General features: G+C 41.9%; 1 protein-coding gene across 4 annotated transcripts in view; it reads left to right on the forward strand.

Annotated features, from left to right (window-relative positions):
- TNRC6B (trinucleotide repeat containing adaptor 6B) overlaps positions 1-26,533 on the forward strand; it is a 198,918-nt gene that overhangs the window by 140,062 nt on the left and 32,323 nt on the right. For 3 of the 4 annotated variants that reach the window (XM_019660594.1, XM_019660595.1, XM_019660598.1), the window contains 9 exons: positions 722-743; positions 8,670-9,011; positions 11,246-13,594; positions 15,561-15,719; positions 19,341-19,516; positions 22,620-22,694; positions 23,544-23,589; positions 24,881-25,029; positions 26,090-26,260. In XM_019660594.1, coding sequence (XP_019516139.1) covers positions 722-743; positions 8,670-9,011; positions 11,246-13,594; positions 15,561-15,719; positions 19,341-19,516; positions 22,620-22,694; positions 23,544-23,589; positions 24,881-25,029; positions 26,090-26,260 — 3,489 coding nt within the window. The remainder of the gene's footprint in view (positions 1-721; positions 744-8,669; positions 9,012-11,245; positions 13,595-15,560; positions 15,720-19,340; positions 19,517-22,619; positions 22,695-23,543; positions 23,590-24,880; positions 25,030-26,089; positions 26,261-26,533) is intronic. The other variant, XM_019660596.1, reaches the window with a different exon arrangement.

Consider the following 26,533-nt stretch of genomic DNA (forward strand, 5'->3'; position numbering starts at 1 on the left):
ACTTTTAGGTTAATCACTTCCATAGATATATCAGTTACTATATAAGGAAATACTTTTTAACAAAGCAGTCTTTATTTGTTCACAGTTTACAAATTTCACTCTTTCGCTGTAAACTTTGATAAAAATAGCAAACATTTATTGAGCATAGGATATCTGTTTAATCTTTACAACAGCCATTTGCAGGGCGATACTATTATTATCTCCATTCAACAGATAAATAGAAAACTCAGCTCACACAGCCAGGAAGTGGCATGGCTTGGTTCTGAATTCTGCTTTCCTATGACCCCTGATACCTCTGATGATGGGACTCTACCTGAGCTTTTGCTTTTTAGATTTGAGGAGGTCAAGTGTTTGCATCCACACTCATAGGGGAATCTTTCTGTCTCTATGACTAATTTAGTTTCTGGGCCACATCTACTTGCTTTCTCTAGTCTAGGCACTCAAAACGGCAAACAGCATCCCTGGTTCAAGGACCTCATCATTTAATGCAAGTGGAATGCTTTTTGTTTTAATGTCCTTCATAATGATGGTCATGTAAGTTATTATGGCCATTAACTTTGGAAGAATGTCTGAACTGACTCCCAGCTTCTTTGTCTGGATTTTAACTATGCCCGTGGATCTGATAGCTTGAATTGCTTGAGTTATGGGAATTAAAGTGGCCTTATAATACCAAATTAGAAAGCAGATCTCATTTACTTATGTCTGTTCATCTATTTTGCAGGTCACGGAACAAAAAACCAAAGGTAAGTTTTTGGTTTTGGTTTTGGTTTGTTTTTTCCTTTTTAAGTCATTGGAACCTTTTGTGTTTAGATTTTACACCCTTGCTGACTCGGCCTCCAATCCACTTGATAAGTGAGAGTGGGTGTAGGGTAATTAAGGGTGGTTGTTTGCAGCCACTAAAGAGCAGTAATAACAAATTAAAAGTACTTGTAATGGTGTTTGTAGTGGCCTTAAATTTTTTAGGAAGCAAAAAAGAGATTAGGAAAAAAATAATACCTTGTTTTGAAAGTATATGGGTCATGAATTTGAACTGAACCTTTTCAAAGCTTTTCTTAGAACAATAACAGAAACTAAACATTAGCCCCTCATTTACAGACAGTTGTTAACCATCTTGGTCTATGACGTGCATTGAGTCTGAAATGGAGTGTTACCTCTAGGATGGTCACACTGTCTTCTGAGCTGGAGCCTGGAACATGCTTTTTAAAAAGATAATGCATTTTAACTGTTACGAAATAGCGATGTGTGTAGAAAGAAGCAGATGTCCCTCAGGTCACGCTCCACCTAATGGTTTACGTGTTTTCAGTTCTTTCTCTTCCGTTAATTTTGATTATGCAGACTTGTCTGGTGATGGTCATACTTTTGGTCAGTTTCCCTTAGGAGACTTAATTCCTTGAGACCAATGTTCTAGTTCCTATCCTTGCCCACTTAAATATGTGCTTCTCAGCTAGTGTATGCATTAGAATCATTTACACAGACTTGTCAAAATACACAAGCCTGGGCCTTCTCCTAAGCCTTCCTGGTCTCAGGTCAAAGCTCCAGCAGATGTATTTTTGAGAAGCTCTGCAGGTAATCCCAGTACTTATCCCAGGTTGAGAACCATTGACCTGGATGAAGAGAATCAGATGTGACTGTGATGCTTGTTGGGAAGACAAGGGTGATGAAGAGGACAGGGCTTGATGGCAGGCCCTCTAATGATTGTTTTTTTTCTCATAGTTTTGTTTTATTTTGTTCTGTTGGGCTACCAGACCAAAGCATGTCACACAGTGTTGGAAGACTAATAGAGAAGTGCTCGTTTCTTAGGAAATTTAGTTATGGAAAACAAATTCTCAGATGACTAGACATTACTGTAATTCATTTCTAATAAAAAGGCATGTCAAAAGAAGAATGTAGTCTGGGACTTTGTAGTGGTTTGTAAAATAAACTGAAAGAAGCCATTCTTCGTTATAATTATCTTAATTAATTAAACAGAATAGTGCTCTTTCCTTGTACTTTCAGCCAGTTCTCAGCCCATAGTAGGCTTTATTTTTGAAGTATCTTTGTAAATTACTTGTTCAAAATATACATTATACTTTACCATAGAAATAGAGTTATTGATAGTATACAATGTTCATGTTTTCTATAAACCATCATACTGTCTAAGAAAGGATTGGGACACATAAGTATTTATATTTATACGACTTTTGGGTGTTTGATGGGCACAACAGATGAGAAAATTGGCATTTTCATGGAAAATCCAGGCCCTGTGGCTGCTGAGACATGGTGGTTAGGCCTGGTAACACTCATGAAGCCAGGTACCAGCTGGGCCATAGGAACAAGCTGCTCTGTATGGCAGGTGGTGTTTCTGTTGGAAAACTGAAGACCTATTAAGGCATTCTTTCTCAGATTTATCTTTTTCTTTTTGGTACCAGCTTTGTTCTCAGAAACACATTTCTTTTTCCTCTGCCGAAGTCTTAAAAATCAAACTTCATTTTCTATTTACTATCAAATTGTCCTTCCAGATGGTGTCTTACTCATACCTACCAAAAAATGGAATGCAGCCTCAGCTTCCATACTCTCCCTACCCCACCCTACACCACCCATCTCCATCCCACCATCAAAAATGAAAGTAAAGGGCCAGCTGAGTGGCTTGTTGGTTAAGAGTTGCTTGGGAGCACGAACTTTGAGCAGCAGGGCCTCCGGTTCGGATCCCACATGGGCCAGTGACACTGCCCTCCACAGCTAAGATGGTGAACAACAGCTCCACCTGGAGCTGGGCTGCTGTCAGTTGCCGGTGACGGCGTAGGCTGCAGTGGGGCTGGCTGGCAGCTGCCGTGAACTTTCATGAGCCGCCTGAGCGGCTATCCAATGGCTGGCAACCTATCTGCCTCAGCCAGGAAGAACGCAATGATAATACCAACATGGGCCAGTGAAGCAACGTCCTCCACAACTAGAGTGAAGAACAAAAGGACAGCAACTTGTCTGTTCCCCTTCCCCGATTCCCCATCGCTGTTCCCTCCCCCAATTCCCCAATAAAATCTTTAAAAAAAAAAAATGAAGGTAAAATAATCTTAAATTGAGCTGAGAGCCTGTTTTGGGTCTCCTTAAGGGATTTAATTGTTAAAACCAGGAAGTCGATGGGGAGTAAAATAAAAATTATTCTTGGGGTGTGTTAGACCATAAGTAGCGGGAGACCCTGATCTTACTACTTTTGGCTCCTTTCTACAGCCACATCTTCATTTTTGTTTCTAAAAGCCTGCCTAGGAGCTCTAAAGCCCACTTTTCTCGTCCCTCAGCTGATGTTTCTGGGTCCTAGCCTCTTCCCAAAGATGATGCCTCCCTCAGGCCATCTCCCCTTAACCCTCCATCTTCCCCTCTTTCCCCCACAGACCCCATAAGAAAAAAGAAAAGACTGTGTTGGTGCCAAATCTCTGGTTGTACCGAGGACTGAAGTAAGATTTGCCCATATTTCAGAGAAAAAGTAGATTGATTATATATTCTTTATCTTCATCATTAAAAAAAAAAGTGAGAATTCTGGAGAGAACAGGACGGATTTCTATTGGAGGTTATATGAAAACATGGACTAGACTTGGGCCTGCTGCCCAGGTAACAAATAAAAAGCACTTCAGGTAGAAGCTAATAGCCCCCTTTGTTGGATATTAGACTTAGAATTGAAAGCGCTTGGGGGATTGATTTAATATCTGATTTAACAGGGATGAAGGATAAGATAACGATTATAAAAATAGACCATGTAATAGAGGAGTTTGGACATAGCAATTTAGCCTTGTTAAAAAGCTGTTACGGTGATGGTTGGCTTAATGGGAGTTATCAGTATGAAATGACTGGTTTATAAAAAATAACCTGACCTTAAGCTGCATTAGTAGAAATACAGTATCTAGAAAGGGATTTGCAATTCCTACAATGGGCACCACATTATGGAAAGGAATAGAGATCCATCTCTATGGACCATATGGAGTTGAGGCCAGATTGGTCAAGAAATTTGAACCTGTGTCACCTCTGGGAGGGTTAAACATCGGGGGGAGGTTAAAATTTTTAAATATTATTGCCCAAAGCTGTAATTCATGTTCTTTACCCCACTGGGACACATCTGAGAGCACCTTCGCATCAGCATACCTGGGCTGATGGACCATTGTAGCGCATTGGCCACAGCTGTCTTCCGAACCTGTTTCAGAAGGCTTATTACAATGAGTGCTTGTTGGTGGTTGGGATAACCTTGAGTTGCTCTAATTTATTAGTATTTGAGGTGGGTTTTCTTTTCCCAAGTAAATAATTAACAAACCACCTGTGGTATCCCTCACACCTTGTAGAGACACCTCTGTGTTCTAACATGGTGGTGGGAGCCATTTGTTCAGAGATAGAACTAACTGGCTGCCTCTAGAGAGTGAATGGATGTGAGGTGTTATAAGCTGTGTGGCTCAGATAGCTGGGCACAAAATATTGGGTTGTTGGAAAACTCATGACGAATTTTTGCAATGAAAAACATAGAAAAAAATAACATCATGACTTTCAACCCAGTACTTCAGATGCAAGGTAATGAGGACTTACACCTGGTCAGGAGTGGCGGTGGTAACGGGGAAGGAATGAATTAAGGAGATGCTTTTGTTCAATAGAATTTAATTAATGTTGATTGGGTAATGGTGCGTGGGGGGAAGCACAAAAGCTAAGACACCTTCCAGGTTTCTGATTTGAGCAAATGGTTGGGTGATGATTCCATTCCTTGAGCCAGGAGATAATGGGGTGAGGAGCTGGGGAACAACAAGTTTGAGGGTCAGGGGAGGGTGGAAGAGATCTGAGTTAGAGATTGTGAGTGATTTGGGCAACATTTGTTACGTAACTGATAGTTAAAGCCTAAGCATGGGAGAGTTTGTACCCCAGGGTGCAGGCCACATCTTCACATTAAGATGTTTTTTTTAAAGATCCAACTCATGACCAAATTCAGCTGCTGTCTTGCAACTTTGATTGAGGGGATAGTCAAAACAGGAATCACCAGCTATGACCCTCGAGCCAAATCTGAGTCACTGCTTGTATGTTTTTAAATGGTTGGAAAAAAATAAAAGAACAATGTTTCACGACAATGAAAGTGATATGAAATTTGTATTTCAGTGTCATAAATAAAGTTTTATTGGAACACAAAATGCTCATTCATTTATACATCGTCTGTGGCCACTTTTGCCCTGCAAGTGCAGAGTTGAGTCATGGTCAGCAAAGACTGTGTGGCCAGCAAAGCCTAAAATACTTACCCTCTGGCCAGAGAAAGTTCACTGAGAAGCCCACAAAGGGAAAGCTGAAGAGCTAGCTGGAGTGGGTCTCACAAAAAACGGAGACGGAGGGAACGGCCAGGCACGTCAAGTTGCAGAAAAGTCAAAGAAGAAAAGGTCTAACAAGCACCCATTAGACTGGCAATGAAGATCACTCGTGACTTAATGAGGAGAGAAGCTTCCAGGGAGATGTTAGAACCAAAGCCAGTGTGCATTGAGTTTGTGGAGTGAGTGAAAGGTAAAAAAATGGAGACAGTGCTTAGAGGTTACTGAAAGTTGTTCATTACTCATTGGCCATTCACTGTGTATCATCAGTCTTGGAGATGTTTTTGTAACTGATTACTCTTCACCAAGAAAATTTCAGTCTAAAATAATGGATTTTCTACAGCTTGATTTTAACTACTGCTTTTAAAAATATTCTAGATTTTTTTCTTTTTTTTTAATATTTGGTACCAGGGTATTTAAAGGAAAAATACTGGGGGTGGCAAAAAAATGTATACGTACAAGTGGACACTTTGGTCAATGTTGCTCAAGCAGTAGTTCGCTGTAATCAGAAGTGTCTGGATGCTGATGGTAACCGCTTTGAGCACCTCTTGTAATTGCAGAAGTCAAACGTGACTTGTATTCATCTTTTGTTATCGGTATACAGTTTTACAATTAATACAGTTTTCCTTTTTTAAAATGTGTATACATTTTTTTGGCACCCTCTGTAGTATAGTTTGTATTGATCCTGCCTGTTTCGGAATTTTCTTAATACTTTTAGCATCTTATTGAAGCTTTTCAGAAATAGAGGCAATTAGAAGTTCAAACTGAGATGAGAATGGTATAAGATAATGGTATAAGATAGAGGCAACGGGGAAGAGAAAAAGATTTAATCCTTAGAGTTTGAGGAGTAAATAAATGAAAATTAGAAAATAGGATACTCAGCATTTTTCACAGTGTCTTTATTTTTCTTTGATACAGAGATCCTTTTAAGCCACAGCCTGTTTTTTTTTTTTTCCTGGAAAATAAAAAACTGCCCTTAATTTGAGCAGTTGATCTTTAGAAATATTTGCACTGCAATGTATAAATGGTTAAGATTCAGAAGACAAAAGAGAGGTACTGAAAGGTACCCTAGTCAGACCTAATCATAATTGCTGTCTCCTCTGTTACCATCTAATGTTCTGGAGCGTGACGTGGAACACGCACTGACGCTGATGTATTAGGCCTGGACTTCAGGAAGTGAGTGGGGTTGGGCCTCCTGCCTAACAGCTGCGTTGCTCTCCAGTTAGTGTCTAGAGTTCTGACTGGTCTCTAAATGCTTAAAATTCTTGAATTCACAGAAAAGTGTAATAAAACAAACAAAAGAATTCACTTAATTCCGGAAACACAGTTTGCTCCTAACGTGTACTGCGGGCCTTTTCTGGCTGTGTCCTGGAGTTTTGAATGACTGATCTCCCGGATAGAGCACCATATTGGAAGGAAAGTGATCGAGATGTGGTCCCATTTTATGATTTCTATTATTTATGATCCATTCTGTCCTTGATGTGATGGTGGGAAAATGCCTAAGGAGCTTTTGCAGGGAATCTTTCACAATATAGGATACCCACTGGATTTTTTTGGTTGAGCTGTGAATGTCATAGTTAGTCAAGCTGGTGTTCAGACCTCAGTCCAGTAGGCTGCTCTTACTGTCTCATTCCATCTTAGGGAGAGGAGTCAAGGCATAGAACAGACCTGGTTAACTTAAATGAGGGCTCTAGCCCTTATATAAAAGAGCAGCCTCACAGGAATATAGCTCCTTCCATCCTGAAAACCGGTTGGGAAGAGTCCTCTCAGCTCTTGCCAGCTTCTTGTTTATTCTCACAATAAGAGGGAAGGGGATTGGGAGTGCCAGGCACAGATAGAAAATTAATCATTGAATAACTCATCTTCATTCATCCATTTATCAGTTATTTATCCATTGGCTATTATAGGTCACGCAGAGGGTACCGTATTAAAAATATTAGACAACAACCAAATTCTTAAGTCATGTGTTTATTCTGCTGCTTATCAGGTTCTGGATCTGCTGACCTCCCTTCCTTACTGGGGGGCCCAGTACTGATGGGATAAGGTTAAACCCATGGGTTGCCTTGAAGTCATCTTGGCATCTACTCATTTTCCCTGTGACTCAGAGTACTCACCAATGTCCAGTGGGTATAGATTGGGCCCCCTGATTTCTGATGATGTATCTCTCTCCTCATAAAGGAGCCAGTTCAACGAGCGACATGCTGGCCCAGCATCATTTCAGCAGTCAGAGCGGTACGGCCGCCAGAGCTGGCCCTAACATTACTCTGTATGTCAGGGATTTGGGCCTCAGATCATCTGAATTATCAGGCTCAGTGATTGTTTCTTTAATACTGCCAGCCTCTATTTGCCAGGTAAACGCTCTTGGAAAGGGTGGCAGTCACTTGGTAGGATGAAACCAGGGAGGTGCAGATCGAGGAGAACAGTCTCTGTAGGGTTGAACCAAAGGTCTTGCAGAGTATGGCTTCCCAGTCAGCATACACATCCCACACTTCTTGTTAGCCATTTAAAAAAGTAAGCTTAAAACATTAAATTATTTAGAGGCAATAGGAAAAGTATGTAAACTTTTGAAATTTTTATTTTAAGTAAAGAGTTGGGAAAAAACACAAACTACACTAAAAATTTTTTTGGAGAAAAGCAGAAAGATTTAGAACATTTCTAATATTTACACACAGTACCAACACAGAGTCTTTGAGTTCAGGTGGCTGTAGAAACCCAACAAGTTGGTTTTGTGATTCTCAAGATTGAGGTTCTCTGTAGGGGTCTACTCGCTGTGTCTCAGCCTTTGTGGGACTTATGGTCTGGTGAGGGTGAGGGGCCTGTAAATGGAGAATTTCTATATAATATGGTAAACGTAGTGGTAAAGAGGGATGAACAGTGTGTTCCAGGAGCACAAATGAAGGGTGCTTAGCCTACCTAGTCCAGGGACTTTGGGGAAAGTTTCTTAGCAGTAGAATGTGGATGACGGGAAAGGGCCTCGGGGCTGAGAACCTTAAACCTTTACCAGGGACTTTGCCTGGGGACCATATCTACCCTTAGACCTGCTACGTAGCCCTTCGGGGGATTCCCCTATTGATTTAGGGAGTGAATAGGGATTGCTTCCCTCCCCTCCACCCCCTACCCCCCCATAGTTAATGGAATGTGATTCCATGATACTGCTGTCTTTGAATCCTTGTCACCATCACTCCCCACCTCCACCCTACCTTCAGTAAACTGAAGATGCTGGGCAATTTGGAAAGATCATGTCCATCAAGAATAGGATGAAACAAGGGTTGTCTGATTGCAATTGGTCCCATGTAAGGTTTCTTAAAAATCGTTTTTAGAAAAATGTATTTGATTTCAAAGGTTGCTTCCCAATCTCTCTCTTTTCAGTGCCCGAAGTGACGAAACCAAGTTTAAGCCAACCAACGGCCGCCAGCCCGATTGGCAGCTCTCCATCGCCACCAGTCAATGGTGGCAACAATGCCAAAAGGGTGGCAGTGCCGAACGGACAACCGCCAAGCGCCGCCCGCTACATGCCTCGGGAGGTGCCGCCGCGATTCCGTTGCCAGCAGGACCACAAAGTGTTACTGAAACGTGGGCAGCCCCCGCCACCATCCTGCATGCTCCTCGGGGGTGGGGCAGGGCCTCCTCCCCCCACGGCGCCTGGAGCAAACCCAAACAACGCACAAGTGACAGGAACACTGCTGCAGAGTGAGAGTGGGACTGCACCAGGTGAGGAGCTGGTGTCAGGACTTGAATTCATGGCAGCTTGGAGTGGGGGGCACTTCCTTTGGATTGCCTGGGGTAAAGTCCATAAAACCCGTTAATTATATAGACCTTTGGGTTGTTCAAAAGATGGGAGAGGATCACAGTATAAAATTTCTCTTCTGAAACTGGGTTTTACTTTCCAGTGTGTGCCCTGGGCCTGAGAGGCTAACGTAGCTGCTGTTCACCATTGCTCTTTGGAGCCTTTTTTTCCTCCTCACAAAAGAGCATTACAGACTCGAGCCTCCATAGTCCCATCTGTCACGTGTGTGCTCTGAGTGTGATTGGAAGTGGGGCTAGTGCAGGGTGTGTTCTGAATCTTATGTGCTGGTGTTTATGCCCTCAGAACAGTAGGCAGCTAGAACGGTGTTTTAGATTACTATCTAGAATCTTGGGAGGATACCAAATAATACTATTCTGTAGTCTTTTACTAAATTTTCAGTTAGGGGGCCCTGGATTTTGAGTGTTATTAAAGATGGTTGTAGATACAAGGATCTTTAGTTAAGGGTTCCACCAGAAGTTCTGAGATTCTTTTCAATAGGTGAATACTAAATCAGTTAACAGCTAAGAACTTGCAAATACTTTTTTTTTAGCTCATTAACATATTTCAACTTATCTCTTAAAAAAATTTGTTTTTTGAGGCTATATTAAAGTTCAGAGCTTGAACACCATCAAACGTTGGCAAGGACAGTGAGTTTTGGTGGTGGTTAACGATAGGATACTTTATTCTAGTTCTAAGTTTGAACATAGAATTGCCTTGAAAATTCTGTCACTGTCTGGTGTGCAGAGTAGGGGTGGAAGGATCCTGGTGTGACACAGGTTTCAGGCAGAGAAAAGCCCTATCCATAAGGCTTCTCTGTGGTGGCCATCAGGCCGGGCCCAATGTGGGCAGGGAAAGGCCTCCGCGGCCCTTCCGTCCTGGCCCCTTGTAACCAGATGCAAAAGGAAATATGTGAGGGCTGGTTGTGTCAGGCCTTTCTGCAGCCGAGTCGAGCCAGGCCTGGAAGGAGACATGGACTCTGTGTGTGCCAGAATCCCCTGTTTACACTCTGAAAACCGAGGAGGCTCCTGAACCGCAAGAGTTTGAGATTCCGTGCCTCCTTACTTTTTCTTTGGCTGTATGTCATATTTTTTCAACTTCATATTGATTTAAAGCTGCTTGGTTAAAGGAGCTAAAATAAGTTTAGATAAAAATGACTGGGTTAAAAACATGTCATTTTTTTCCCCCACCAAATATGGTGAATTCCACCAAAATATGTGCTGAGGCAGACTAATTCGTTAGATTAAGTTCCTTGGGCATACAGATGAATTCATGCTTGTGTGCCCCTGGCATCTAGCTGGGTGGGCATTTGTCGCTCAGCAGATGCTTACTGAGCAGCGATGCACTGGCCACTGTGTGGGATTTAGACATTAGCAAGTTAGGATCTCTGCCTAAAAGGCGCTAACACGGGAGGGAAGACATGAACACGGCACTCTAGCACTGAGTGGAATGGCTCTAGACAGGGAAAGATGACTTGGGGGTGATGAGCTCCAAAAAAAGCTTCATGGAAAAAAATGGCACTTGAACTAGACCCAGAAAAATGGGCAAATTTCATGTATCAGTTCAAGAGGAAACAAACAGTAAGTGTCGATCTGGATTGGTGCCAGGGTGAGATGGCACGAGCTGTGGGATGTCAAGTAGTGTGGATGTAGACACCTACACAGAAGATAGTGGGAGATGAGACTAAAAAAGTCACTAGGTCCCAGGTCGCGGAGCATCTGGATCAAACTCCAGACCAAAGACTTTAGCTTGATGCTTGTGCACTAAGGAGCTGTTGAAGGCTTTTCATACAGTAGCGATATAATCAAAGGTGTGCTTCAGAAAAGTGACTGCAGCTAGGAGTGCTCAGAGTAGATGAGAGATACAGAGCAAGTTCAAGGTCGTGTTGTGTGGTCTCAAGATACAAGAAGGCCCTTCTCTGTCCATAGGTATGACAGGGGGATCGCTTTGAGAGATGTTGTGGAGTTAGACTTAGCAAATGCACCAACCAGACAAGACGAAAGAGAAGCGAAGACAGGTGTGTTCCAGTTCACTGAGACAGGCGACTGGGTAGAGAAGCTAGTTTGTGTGGAAATGTGATGAGCTCTCTTAGGGGCAGTTGGAGCTTGAGATGTTTCTAGATCATGTGTAGCTGTGACTGATAAGACCATCTCTTTCCCAGAGTCAACCCTTGGAGGTGCTGCTGCTTCAAATTATGCAAATTCCACTTGGGGCCCGGGAGCCTCCTCCAACAACGGCGCCTCCCCCAACCCAATTCACACCTGGGACAAGGTGATTGTAGACGGGTCTAACATGGAAGAGTGGCCTTGTATTGCCAGCAAAGACACTGAGTCTTCTTCCGAAAACACCACCGATAACAACAGTGCCTCGAACCCTGGCTCTGAGAAGAGCACTCTGCCAGGAAGCACCACTAGTAACAAAGGAAAAGGGAGCCAGTGCCAGTCTGCAAGTTCTGGGAACGAATGTAACCTTGGGGTCTGGAAATCTGACCCTAAGACTAAATCTGTTCAATCTTCCAACTCTACTGCAGAGAGCAACAATGGACTAGGAAATTGGAGGAATGTGAGTGGTCAGGATAGAATTGGACCTGGCTCTGGCTTCAGCAACTTTAACCCAAATAGCAACCCATCTGCCTGGCCAGCGCTGGTCCAAGAAGGAAATTCTAGGAAAGGGGCCCTGGAAACGGATACTAGTAATTCCAGTGCCCAGGTTAGCACAGTCGGTCAGGCATCCAGGGAACAGCAGTCAAAGATGGAAAATGCGGGTGTTAATTTTGTTGTCTCTGGCAGAGAACAGGCTCAAATTCATAACACTGATGGACCAAAAAATGGAAACACTAACTCCTTGAACTTAAGTTCACCAAACCCCATGGAGAATAAGGGAATGCCCTTTGGAATGGGCTTGGGGAACGCCTCCAGGAGCACTGATGCCCCTTCACAAAGCACTGGAGATCGAAAGACTGGGAGTGTTGGATCTTGGGGTGCAGCTAGGGGGCCTTCTGGAACTGACACAGCCTCTGGACAAAGCAATTCTGGAAACAATGGGAACAATGGAAAGGATAGAGAGGACTCCTGGAAAGGAGCTTCTGTTCAGAAATCAACTGGGTCAAAAAATGACTCTTGGGACAACAATAACAGGTCTACGGGTGGGTCCTGGAACTTTGGCCCTCAGGACTCTAATGACAGCAAATGGGGTGAAGGGAACAAAATGACATCTGGGGTCTCTCAGGGAGAATGGAAACAGCCGACTGGGTCTGATGAGTTGAAAATTGGAGAATGGAGTGGTCCAAACCAACCAAATTCTAGCACTGGAGCATGGGACAATCAAAAGGGCCACCCCCTCCCTGAAAACCAAGGCAATGCCCAGGCTCCCTGCTGGGGAAGGTCTTCCAGCTCCACAGGAAGTGAAGTTGGAGGTCAAAGCACTGGAAGCAACCACAAAGCAGGAAGTAATGACAGTCATAACTCTGGCCGTCGGTCATACAGGCCCACACACCCTGATTGTCAGGCTGTCTTGCAGACTCTTTTGAGCCGAACTGATTTGGACCCCAGGGTGCTCTCAAACACTGGCTGGGGCCAAACTCAAATTAAGCAGGACACGGTGTGGGACATTGAAGAGGTGCCAAGGCCTGAGGGGAAATCGGATAAAGGAACTGAGGGGTGGGAGAGCGCTGCCACACAGACCAAGAACTCAGGGGGCTGGGGGGACACACCCAGCCAAAGCAATCAAATGAAGTCTGGATGGGGGGAGCTCTCAGCCTCGACCGAGTGGAAAGACCCCAAGAACACAGGAGGCTGGAATGACTACAAGAACAACAACTCTTCCAGCTGGGGAGGAGGGCGACCAGATGAAAAGACATCTTCCTCTTGGAGTGAGAATTCCAGCAAGGATCAGGGGTGGGGAGGTGGACGCCAGCCCAACCAAGGATGGACTTCTGGAAAGAATGGTTGGGGAGAGGAAGTTGATCAAGCAAAAAACAGCAACTGGGAAAGTTCTGCAAGTAAACCTGTGTCTGGGTGGGGTGACGGAGGGCAGAATGAAATCGGGACATGGGGGAACGGCGGTAACACGAGCCTCGCTCCCAAAGGTGGATGGGAAGATTGCAAACGATCTCCAGCGTGGACCGAGACAGGCAGACAGCCCAGTTCCTGGAATAAGCAGCACCAACAGCAGCAGGCAGCACAGCAGCCACCGCCACCACAACCAGAGGCTTCTGGTTCATGGGGAGGCCCACCCCCACCACCTCCAGGCAATGGACGACCTTCCAATTCCAACTGGAGCAGCGGGCCACAGCCAGTCACCCCGAAGGATGAGGAACCCAGTGGTTGGGAAGAGCCATCCCCGCAGTCAATCAGTCGGAAAATGGACATCGATGATGGCACTTCGGCATGGGGAGACCCCAGCAGTTACAACTACAAGAATGTGAATCTGTGGGATAAGAATTCCCAAGGGGGCCCAGCACCTCGAGAACCAAACCTGCCTACCCCGATGACCGGCAAATCAGCCTCAGGTAGGCAATGGCTTTTCTCGCACGTTTTGATGAAGGAAAGAAATCCTAAACCAAGGCGTTTTTATTAAGCTGCATTGATTCAACTGAGCTTTGTTCTGGGAATCTTTCCTGCATGAACAGAAGCTCCCTTTTTATCAAATGATAGTGGTAACAGATGCCGGTAGTACGTTTTCATGTTGTTTCTTGGCAGAAGGAAAAGATGGTATCCCTGTGTTAGTCTCCTATTATTATTATTATTATTATTATTATTATTATTATTATTATTATTTTGGTAATTGTATTGGTTTGCAGAATCCCCAAGACTTTTATCTTGCCAAACAAACTATGCTCTAGATTTAAAAAGAAAGAATTAAAATAGAAGCAGAAATAGACGTGACTTCCATTCTGGTTCTCCCCATGGACACATCCTCCGTGATTCTGTTTCCCCAGCGAAGGCAGATATTCTGTTCTTGCAGAGGCCACCAGGATGCTGTAGCGAAGCTGGGACCTGGAAGGTGTTGCTTACTTCCCAGATCATTTTAATGACCTTTGAAGATGGAGCACTTTGTATAAGAGATTGTTATTTCATGATAATCGGTTGTCCAGAATTAAACTTTCTTCCCTTCTTACTCAAATAAGAAACATCATACCTGGTCCATTAAAAGCAGTGCTGGCAGTACCAGTTTGGCATTGTCAACTGGAATGCCCCCATAAAGCATATAGTTCAACAACCTAAGGGGATGCACTGTTCAAGTGGCTATTGTTTTTAAGTTAAAATTCATCACAATACAGTTTTCCACTCTCCAAAGTAAGCCTAGTATTCAGTGAATCCAATTATGGCCACTTAGAAAATGATTACATGTAACAAGTTCTCCCCCCCCCCCCCCCCCCCGCAAATAATGAAAAGAATGAGGAAGGAAATGAAGACTATCCATTAATTCCCTATTTAGAATAAAACCTGTTAACATGTTAAAAAAAAAACAAAAAACTTTATGCATTTAGTCAGGGCCGCCCCCACCCCCATCCCCTCGGATCTGCGGGTTCTACATCCTCAGATTCAACAACCACAGATTAAAGATACATGGAGAAAAGACAAATCCAAAGTTATGTTGTTGCTGATGTGTGTACTGTATAGTCAGGCCTACGATGGCTGCATCTGTACTGAACACGTACAGACTTCTCGGTATTCCCCAAACAATACAGTATAACAACTATTGGCATAGCATTTGCATTGTATTAGGTACTATAAGTAATCTCAAGATGATTTAAAGTATACAGGAGTTTGTGCGTAGGTTATATGCAAATACTATGTCATTTCTACATAAGGGACTAGAGCATCCGTGGATTTTGGTCCTGGAACCAGTTAGCCATTATGGGCTGACTGTATGGTAAAAACCTTCAAACTGTACAGAAAAGCAAAAGGTAATAAATAAAAGAATCTTTGCCCCTAGGGCCTCTCTCCCCACAGGTACTCTTAGACTTTTGTGTCTCACTCAGAAATTCTGTCCATACCTATAGCAGAATATATCTATCCTTTAAAATTTTCACACAGAGGGAATACACAGTAGCATATATGCTGTTCTTCATCTTGCTTTTTTCATTATGCTTAAAAACTTCCCATATTACCACACACATGTCTGTCTTTTAATTGCTCTGGATATAGTATTAATTTTATGGGTGACCCACAACTGGTCTAACCAGTCCCTTTTTGATAGATATTTAGGTTGCTTCCATATGGTTGCCAGCAGTGATGCATTATTGTACATGTAATTTCATCTATTCTTTTAAGTTTATGGTATAATTCCCTGGCAGTGGAATTGCTGGGCCAAAAGTGAACATGACAAATGCCTTCCATGAAGGTGGAACCCACTTAATGTTTCTCTAACAGAATATCGGAGTGCCGGTTCCTTCCGCCTTCACCCCCATTGGCTGTTCTGGCATTCCATTTAACAGATCATTTTTAGAGACGCATTTCCTTTCTTTACAGTCTGGAGCAAAAGCACACCACCAGCTCCAGATAATGGTACGTCAGCTTGGGGTGAGCCAAACGAAAGCAGCCCTGGGTGGAGCGAAATGGATGACTCCGGAGGATCAACCACAGGCTGGGGGAATGCACCTTCCAACGCTCCAAATGCCATGAAACCTAGTAAGTAGCGGTGTTATTTCTGAGTGATTCTCTGTTTGGGGGTCAGACGTTTTGGGGAGGGCTAATTAGGGTTTGAACTGTTGTTTCAATGAGATTCAGGGCCTTGAACCTTTAATAAATGGTTAGTAGCAAATGGCGGTGACTCGGATTGGTGTATTTTAAAATGTTTACAGGGAACGAAAAGCTGCAAGTTAATTTTGTTGATTTTAAGGTAGGTTTCATATCTAGCCAGAACTGAAATTTTGATGTGGTGCTCTTTGTGCCCCATAACTGAGATACTGCTCACCATATCTGCTTTGCATTTCTACTCTTTTGCTTGTATAATTTAATAAGAGTTTCCTGGCTTTAAAGGTGGAACAAGATCTCTACTGCCCAGTGACTTAATCCTTCTGTTCCCTCCTTTTCCCTTGTCTCATACGTACACCCACCCACATAGGAACATTTAAGTTTTCTAGAGCCTGACAAGATTTTCAGTTGAATTTTTTCAACAAAGCACATCATACTCGTTCTTAAAATCTAAGCTATGCTTGATCTTGCTGGCAATGTGTACTCACAGTAATTTGCAAAACTTTGTAAACTGGTGCTATGGAATGTCTCAGTGGGTATTCCTCATTTGGAAAATTCAATTTCCAGTGCCCGTTTTCACTTGTTTGTAGCAGTTTTCCTGAAAAGTATTCCAGCATCCCTTTTCAGCCACATTGCAGACTTAAGGAATTGTCTTTTGACTTTAAAATGTGGTCATACTGTATGCTCAGAATTTGAACAAGAATAAAAAAATTCCGTTGTCAAGTTTATTGTGGAATATTTAGGGCTCTTAGAGTGTCACATGAAGAAATATGACCGTAGCCGTGTTCTGGACATTCACTCTGTGCCTACAGAATGTGACTGTATTTTTAAAATTACGAGCCTCCTCCACTTCATAGAAATATCTCTATAAAGACTTTGGGTTTCATTGTAAAATCGGTTGAATTGTCATGGGAAATGCCATCCTGTAGACTTGAACTAGATCCAGACGCTGCTGGAAGACATCACCCAGGCCGATGTTTAAAAATGTTTTCTGCTCTTCAGGCTCCTCTGTGGTTACAGCTATCGTTGTAGTTACCCTTTCTCTGGGTAGTTGGAATGCGTGATACTCAGAGGAAGGAGTTGGAGCATCAGAGCCTCCCAGTCAATGCTGGTAGTTAGCCTGTGGTTTTCTCTAGACTGCAGATGACTTAGATCTGGTGTGGGCTCTATGAATAAAAACTAGAGCCCTCTTTTTTATCTTTGCTGTAAGAAGACATTTGTTACAAGTTTAGCTCCTTTCTCTGAAAGAAGGGTTATGTGGATGTCTTTGTTTTTATAAAGGGGTCAGTATGTTATTTGTATTGGGTTTTTTGTTCCTGTTGCTTGTCAGAGGATGGTATAAAGCCTATGCTTACACAATAATGAATAATCTCATATGCAGAAGAAATAATCCTGGTTATTAATGGCATTTCCGACAGCAGAGAGAATAATAGCCCCCAAGCCCTGCCTCTTGCCGCCCAGTCAGAAAACCCTTCATGTAAGGCTTCAGGTAAACCCCCCATGGAGGGTCCATCAGGTTTACTTGGGCCACGCTGGGGGGCAATGTCACAGTTAGAAGAAACCAACTGCCTTGTACCCTGTGTACGTGATGGGTGCGGTGCCTTCATGGCTGTCCTAGGCCTGCTCCTAGGGGATGGTGGCAGTCATTCAAGGAAAGAGCCACTTTTTCAGCTCTAGACTCTTCATATGAAGCTACCTAAATCAAATAACTACCCCTTCCATAAATGTTCTGTCATCTGGTTCAGTGAAGGTGTAGATGGAAGTTCTAGGCAAGGTAGTGTATTTCCCCTTCTTCCATGATTTTATGGAGTGTCATTACCACAAAATGTATTCTTCAATTCCATACAGTATTTTCAGAGGGAAATTAAGGATTTATCCCAATCTCCAAATTAAAGATCTTTGGTTAGAAGGAGATGTTGGTGGAATAGGCAGTGGATACTGACATCCTGCTTCCTTGAAAAATTGAGCCTTCGTCTCTGATTTCTGCTTCCTTCCTCCCATTCCCATTCTCTATTCTCCACCTGTCTTTTAAAAAGCCATTCTTACACGTTGTTTTAGTATCTAACACATTTCAAGTATATATGTAAATCTAATGAATTTCTAATTTTTGTGGCTATCTGTGAATTTCTTTTTTCACCATAATATTGATATTCAAAATACAATAAAGTTTTCTTTTTTCTTCCCCTTCTCGTGTTTTTTTCTCAATTTCACCTCAAACAAGGTAGACAGGTGTTCTTTATCATACCTCCTTTTTGAAATGTCCATTGTAAATAAAACTCACAATGTACTTTTAGGAAGATAAAACTGAGGAGTGCCGTAAACCATGCTCATTAAGAGGAACAGGTTTCTCCTAATGGAGATGGGAGATTTCTTATAAGCCGTGATAAGTTCTTTCAATTGTTTAATTCCTATCAGCTGTATAAGGAGAAAATCATTGAACCTGAATTCAGGAGGTCTTTTTTTTTTTTAATCATAATTTTTTTATTATTAAGTTAATATGTTTTCCTCCCTTGTTTTACTGTTATTTGTACATTATGATAAGTTTGGCTAGATGAATGAAGACTATTATTTCAGGATCTAGAAGCTCTAATTTTTTTTATTTTTTTGGCCAATTAGTTTCCATAAAAATAACTCCATGGAGAGGATTAAGTTCAATTTTCCAATACATAGTATTTTCAGTGTCAATATTATCATGGGTTTTATTAACCTCAGGCAAAGTTAATTTGCCTATGATTTTAATATTACACCATATTTTTATAGCATTTACTATAAACCTGGTGTCATTACAATACAAAGCAGTGTGACAGAATTTTCTAACCCTTCCCAATAAAAAGCCCTCTTCCCATATACCATATATTATTGTTTGTTGAGGTAGATACAGTAGGCCAGAATTGGGTGAATTCAGAACAGGAGGTCTTGATTCTGTGGTTTCATTGAATAACTTTGTGGGTTTCCATCTCCTGCTCTCTAAAGTATAAATAATGTTTGCCTTGCCTTATAGATGGATTAGATAAAATTATAGTTTACTAAAATTCTGTATTTATAAGAAACGATTATTATGGTTATTGATATACAGAGGGTGCCAAAAAAATGTATACACATTTTGAAAAAAGAAAAAACTATTAAAATTGTAATACTCAATATATACCGATAACAAAAGATGGACACAAGTCACGTTTGACTTCTGCAATTACAAGAGGTGCTCAAAGTGGTTACCACCGGCATCGAGACACTTCTGATTATGGCAAACTACTGCTTGAGCAACATTGACCAAAGTGTCCACTTGTATACTTTTTTTGGCACCCAGTATATACACATGTATATATAGCTATTGCATACAGTTGATTCATTCTTTTCTTTATTTTTTTTCTTCAGTCTCTATGTGGCCTCTTATTTATATCCTTATTTATAGGGGTTCTGTTCAGCTGGTCCTTAAATGATTCTTGAGGTTGATTGTTCTATAATTGTAATTTTGGTGTGATCCTGGGGCAGTAGGCATAGTGTTTACCTAATCCGCCATCTTGGACCTATCTCTCACTTCATTCTTTTTTAAAGATTCCAAATCTATGCAAGACGGCTGGGGGGAGAGTGACGGGCCAGTGACAGGAACTCGCCATCCCAGCTGGGAAGAGGAGGATGATGGAGGAGTCTGGAACACCGCCGGCTCTCAGGGAAGTGCTTCCTCCCACAACTCAGCAAGCTGGGGACAAGGAGGAAAGAAACAAATGAAGGTAATCTGCTTCAGAAATATTTGAGCTTGCTTATCCATTCTTAGAAGGCAGAATGGAGAATTTTTGTAATGGGAGGAGTAGGGCAGCTGGAATCTCTGAGGTCCTAAGTAAGAGAAAAATATTTTCTTGGGAACAGATAACTATTTTCTCTTTACCCCTCATTTTCCTTCTCCATGACTTTCAAACCACAAACTACAGAACTGTTGCTGTGGGTAAAATAGGATTTTCAAAGATAGATTTTTTTTTTTTTTACTTTTAGTTTCCGTATTATAAATATTCTTTGGAAGCTTTCAAGGCACACTTTGTAAATATTTTATGCTTTTGCGTTCTACAGCCAAGGAAGTCCTTAGAGTAAATCCCCATGAATATGTAAAGGAGAAACCAAAGTAGGATAGCTTCTCCAGTGGCGATCAGCATGGCTGGGTTTTGTCTGATTCAGGAAATTCCAAGGCCCACAACCCCTCTCCCAACAAAATGAAGTGCCATTGTGTAGCCTTGCTGCAGCGACTGGATGGTTTCTCTAAATCCATACCAGGCTGTGTTCTAAACTTTTCACTTTCCATGTCTTAGGACAGCTCAGCTTCTCTTTGGATTTGCATAGTTTAATGGGGACTTTGGTTTTCATAGTCTTTGAACCTAAAGCACTCTCTCCGCAGAAGCACCCTTTATTGATTCCACAAATAAGTTGATGGAAATAAGAAATGGGCAGCTATAGACTTACTTTGAATATGGGAGAGTTGCTGCCCTATGAAATGCCTCACAGCTGATACTCTCCCAGGTTTCAGATACCAAGTGCCACCTTGGAAGGTCTTCTGTTGACTAAGGACTATGCCCTCATCCCCTTTGGCTACATAGAGGGTATTAATTTTGTTCTGAATACAGTAACTCTTTTATAGCATGAGAATATTGGTTGTTTCTATTAGACATTGGGTTTAAGCAGTCATTTACAGGTTTCCCTTTTAAAGGACTTTTATTTTCTTACTCTGGTCACAGAAGGAATTATTCAGCATTTTTTATATACACATGTTATCTAGTATGAGACTGAACTCGGCATCTTGAGCTGAGCTGCCACCCGGATGGCTCAGTGGATAGAGCGTGCACTCTTAACAAGGCTGCTGTTTTGACTCCCTCATGGGATGGTGGCTACACCCACCCACAACTAAGATTGAACACAGCACCTTGAGCTTAGAGGCCACAAGCTGCCGATGGGCAGCCAGATGGCAACTGGCGACCTCCACAACGAAGACTGAAAAACAACAACTTGGCTGGTTCCCTTCCCCAATTCCCCAACATGGTTTCCCTCCCCCAAATCCCCAATAAAATCTTAAAAAAAAAAAATGTGTTCTAATGGTTGGTTCATGGAACCACAATTTAAAAAAAAAAAAGACAATTCAGAAGATTGCTGATTGAAAGGAAGCCACTGAGTGAAAGGTTCTAGCCCACTCAGAGTGGCAACCACCAAGATTTACTTAATTAAGTTAATTGGGAATTAAATGTTTCTGCCGCATGACTGATGATTCTGACCTTTCACATTGAGGGCCTTTTTTTTTTTTTAATTTTTTGTGATCAAATACAATTAACATAAAATTAACTGTCTTAACCCTTTTTTTTGTTGTTGTTGGGGGTGGGAATTGGGGAAGGGGAATAGCTCTGGGGAATCGGGGGAAGGGGAACAGACAAGTTGCTGTTGGTTTGCGCCTCAGTCTAGTTGTGGAGGATGTTGCTTCACTGGCCCAAGTTGGCACCATCATTGCGCTCTTCCCGGGCGAGGCAGATCAGTTGCCAGCTTCTGGACGGCCGCTCATGCTGGCTGCCGGCTACACATGGTAGCTTATGTCAACCCACTGCCACAGGGGACTGCAGCCTATGCCAGTGATCCACGGCAGCCCAGCTCCAGGTTGAGCTGTTGTTCAGCATCTTAGCTGTAGAGGGCAGTGTCACTGGCCCTCATATGTGGGATCCGAACTGGGGCCCTCTGGCATCCCAAGCCAGTTCTTAACCAACGTGCCACTCGGCCGGCCCCTGTCTTAACCCTTTTTAAGTGTACAATTCAATGGCATTAAGTACATTGTTGAGCTGCCATCACCACCATCTATCCACAAAATTCTTTATATCTTACAAAACTGAAACTCTACCCATTAAACAGCAACTACCAATTCTCCCCTTCTTCCAGTGAGTATTTTTTTTTACCTTAAAACATGTAACTGAACTTAAGTGTACCAATTACTTTCAAGAATAATAATAAAATTGATATGACAAATATCACCAGAACACAAATAGAATTTTTTAACTGTAGGATGTACCAAGTGCACAAAACCCCATCTCCCCCACCAAGTCCCTATCATAGTGCCACCTGCTTTCTCCATAGAAGTAAAAGTGGAGCTGGTGATGGGTGTCTTGTTCAGGAGAGAAACTAGTCCCATTAAGAAACAAACAAGTTGCCAGTTCGATTCTCGGCCCGAGCTGAGCTGCCAATAGGTGGCAGGATGGCTCAGCTAAAAAAACAAACAAAACCCACGTCCGCCTTAATTCGCAGTAATGTCAGTGATGGTGTCTTCTGCTAGGCTTTTTTCCCATTGGAGGCCCATGTCCTTTATAGCAAAAAGATGAAAATGCTACATGGATGAGTTCCTCATTGTATACACACAGAGAATAATGACCTGTTTAAATGGGCTTTTGTCCAACTAACATGCACTAGCAGCAAACTTTTTTTTTTTCCTCCTGATACCAACCAGCTTGGGTTACAAGGAGGTACTAAAAGGGAAAGTACTAGCATGTAAACATTGTAATTTAGAAAATCTGATATTGACCTCCTTCTATTTATAAGGTAAAAACACCAGCTGACTGTATGTGTTTCCAGTTACTTTGAATTCAATGTGACAAATAAAGTAAGAATGAAAACATAGATATCGCTAAGGCTTATTACTCTTTTAGACTAACAGATGAAATATCCAAATAACCCTAGTTAAACAATAATTAGGAATAATTAGGGTTCAGAAATGGAAACTCTTGGTTCTACATTTTTCAGTCAGTACTTATATAACTCAGATATGAAGTTAAAATAAGTTATTTGGTTCTGAGGTTACATATTTCGTTTTTGCAGTGCTCACTAAAAGGAGGAAACAGTGATTCATGGATGAATCCTCTTGCCAAACAGTTTTCAAATATGGGATTGCTGGTAAGTTTGTTTTCCTATGTGTAATGTATCCCAGCTTTTACATTTAGTACAAATTTTAAGACCACCGCCACATATAGTACAAAATTACAGATTTAAAAACTGTTTAGCAATGTTCCTGATTTCGATTCAACTAGATATTTGTTCTCTGTTCTTTTATTCACTCCAATATTTAAAGGTTACATTTTTTAAAATTTGTAGTTCTTGTATCCTTTTCTTTAGGCAGTTAGGGAAGAAAGAGACAGGCACTTAAAATTTATATAATTTTTCCTTACTCCTGTACCAGTTTTAATATTATTTTTAAAAGACAACCACAGCAAAATAACTAGAGAAAGTATTTGTGATGAATTAATTATATAGGGATTCTTGTAGAATTTCTTACTTTATTTTTTTTTTAATCTCTTGGGAACATTATGGGGACACCCTGTTCCTGGTTGCCAAAAGACAAATGACTTTGACTTGGCTGCACATTTCAAGATTTGATGACTTGACAAGTCACGAGAAGAAGTTGTCATCATTTGGCTGCCACTCTTGAAATTTGATCCTGAGCTGACTGGAACTTGAGGACAGGAGTTTATTTCTACAGGCAGCTGTTGAGCTATTGCTCTGTCCATAGATTTACTGAAGCTAATTCTATGTGAAAATTGAATTTAGGAATATAGGCACCAGCAGCAATCAAAGTAGTCATATTAAAAATGTTATCGTCTTCACTCCAGTTTAGGGTTCATTTCAAAGGATCTTGTATAGTGCCAATAGGAAGATGTGACTCTTACATGAATAATGCCATATCATCTCTGATGCAAACATTTAATTCAAACCTTTAATTTTCCCTCACTGTCCTTTGCTTTTCAGAGTCAAACTGAAGATAATCCAAGCAGCAAAATGGATTTGTCTGTAGGTGTGTATCACCCCACCAATATGAATGGAATACGTTGTTGTTATATTGGGATCCCCTGCTCAGTTCTGAGTTGGGATGGGTGCCATTCAGTGGACTAGATTGAATTATGGAAGGCACCGTGCCAGGTACTAGGTAGGGGTTGAAAACTGAAATGACTGCAAGAACCCAGGAAGTAATGTAAATAAGTGTTGTGTGCCAGGTGTGAGAAACTGGGACTTGGGGGCCACTGTGAGCTGTGGAGAGCATACGTGCCCCCAGAAGGAATCAGCCCTGCTTGACTCCCAGCAGTCATGGCCTTGGAGGAGTGTAAGCTCAGCTCTGCCAGTTCTTCCCGTTTTTGAAGAGAGGCCAGAAGAAATTCAGATGTATATTGACATCCTGATTTTTAACTCTTGGAAGCTGGTTCAGATTTTTTTAAATGTTGTGTGTGGCCAAACGAAATGTGTCTGAGACTGAGCTCTCAGGCCACTAGCCCTGTCTGCCCTGGGATGTTTCCTTACTGGCTGACTCTCCCGTTGCGAGGGGAGCATGTGCAGGGTCAACCCTTCGTCTGTGGGATCTTCAGAAGGATGCTGCTTCTCACCTGAGGAACTTGAGCAAACCAAGAAGAAAATAAAACAATCCTGGATAATAAGGAAATAGTCTTTTGAGCTATGATATTGTTAAACCTGAGAATAACTAAAGCATAAGCTTCCTGGGACACCACCAATCTTGTCAGTGTACATTAGCATATTTATAGAGCTGGGGAAGAAAAGTGGAAATAATCATGGCGCCTGGGAAAGTCACGTGGCCCAAGTAATGTGGCACTTCATCTCCTGTGTTCAAGCTCTCAAGTTTAGGGCAACAGTTAATGCCCCTTTGAACTTTTTATTCCTGATAACTGTGTTTCACAACCCCAACTATTTATCTCTAACAGATGCTGAAATAGCAACAAGAGACAGATTCTCTCACTGAGGACATTTGAATTTATGAGTAAGACGTATGCATCAAACACATCAATAACCAGCCTAAATTTTTTTAGTCAGAATTTTACCAGATTAGCCCTAAGGCTCTCTTTCAGTCTTCCACAGAAAACAAGCTATAACTGATAACATGTTGGGGTTTTCTGTTTGTTTTGTTTAAAAGGACCCATTATGTGTTCTAAAAAGGATCACCAGCAGCCTGAACCATTGAGAGCTCTTCTGGCCTTATTCCAGCATCCCAGGGAGGATCGTGGGGCAGGCGGGTCTCTCTTGGTCATAAGGGAGACATTGATTCTTGAAATTTTTACTCCTTCTGTGGTACCTTTCAGGGAGCCTTACAGATAAAAAATTTGATGTGGACAAGCGAACAATGAATCTCGGGGATTTTAATGATATCATGAGGAAGGATCGATCTGGGTTCCGTCCACCTAATTCCAAAGACATGGGAACCACAGACAGTGGGCCTTATTTTGAGAAGGTGAGTTGAATTCTTCGTTTAAGCTAATAATTCATGAGAACCACTTTGGTTCCTGTTTGTCTTTTGATAATTGACTGAGCTAGAATTACTAAGCTAAATTAATGAGCAAAACACAAACGTCACCTTATTTAAATGGTGACATGAAAACAGTTGATGTCAACAGGTGATTAGGCAGGAGCTCTAGCCATCTGTCTTTAGGATGTGAGTATTGTGAAGAGGGTCTGAGTTTTGGAAAATTTATGAACTTTGGAGGGGGAGGAAATGGTCTGACTTTCCACAAGCGAGGGAACTGCCCTCAAAACATGTACAAGAAAATTTAAAGACAAATTTACTCTGAATTCTTTTTTCTGCTACTTTTTGTGCATTTACAAATTAAATTTAAGGATCTTGTGCAAAACTCTGTGTCTCCTAAGGCCTTGCCTTCTGGCTTTGTCAAGATGACCCTAAACTTTCTCCTTTGCTGTTTCTAAGAGAGCTCTTTTGTGATCTTTCTCCATTTCTCTAGTGATCTATTACGTTACAATGATATAATTTCAAGTTCTCAACTACCTGATTTAAACAAGTCGTTTATACCCATTTGTCTTGATTTTGAACGTTTCTAATGGAGGAAATTGTTCCTGAATTCAAAATACCAACTTGCAGTGCTCATGGTCTTCAGAAAGCAGTGAAAACCAAAATGTTTAGACCTGGCCCACTTTTGATACCATTGCTGCTGCTCCAGACAGCAACATAGTCACAGGGAGATTACTCTGGCTTCTATTTCTGCATCGAGTAATCAATATTAGACGCTTAAAAATAAAGTGTCTGGCAATTTTTATTTAGGCAATGGACAGAATGTGTTACTAACTTATAGGATAAGAAAAATCTCTATCAAAGAGGATGACAGATGGTGCCTGTTGGGCAAAGTGTGATGATGATGAGCAGATCCCGCTTCTGTCCTGGTTTATTGCTAATACACTCTAACTGTGTTTATTCCTAGTGTTTTCTCTCCTTTCCCTTCTTGCATTCTGTTGCTTCACTAACCAACACTCACTGTGATTGGCTAACTACTACTTTTCAGCTGACTTTGCCTTTCTCCAATCAAGATGGGTGCCTTGGGGATGAGGCTCCCTGCTCTCCCTTCTCCCCTTCTCCCAGCTACAAGCTGTCTCCCTCTGCTTCCACACTACCCAACGTCAGCCTTGGAGCAATCGGCACAGGGCTCAACCCCCAAAACTTCGCTGCTAGACAAGTAAGGAGGCCTCTCAAATTTATAACTGCTTGGCTGTGGCCTCGCCTTGGCCCTGGTCTGCAGTTTATTACATCATTTGTCTGTCTTGGGAAATTTGTTGATTACTGAATGCACAGAATGATATCAAGTATAGGCTTTAGATCTTTCAGCCCATAGAACCCATCTCTCTTCATGTTTCTCAACATGGATTTTATTTTAAATCTGTTTCTTTTGTCTTCTCATTTTCAATTGTAAGTTCACATTTAATGCGTTAACTACTAACTGCCTTAGGAA

Source organism: Hipposideros armiger, unplaced genomic scaffold (genome assembly GCF_001890085.2).
Source record: "Hipposideros armiger isolate ML-2016 unplaced genomic scaffold, ASM189008v1 scaffold_321, whole genome shotgun sequence".
NCBI lineage: Eukaryota > Metazoa > Chordata > Mammalia > Chiroptera > Hipposideridae > Hipposideros > Hipposideros armiger.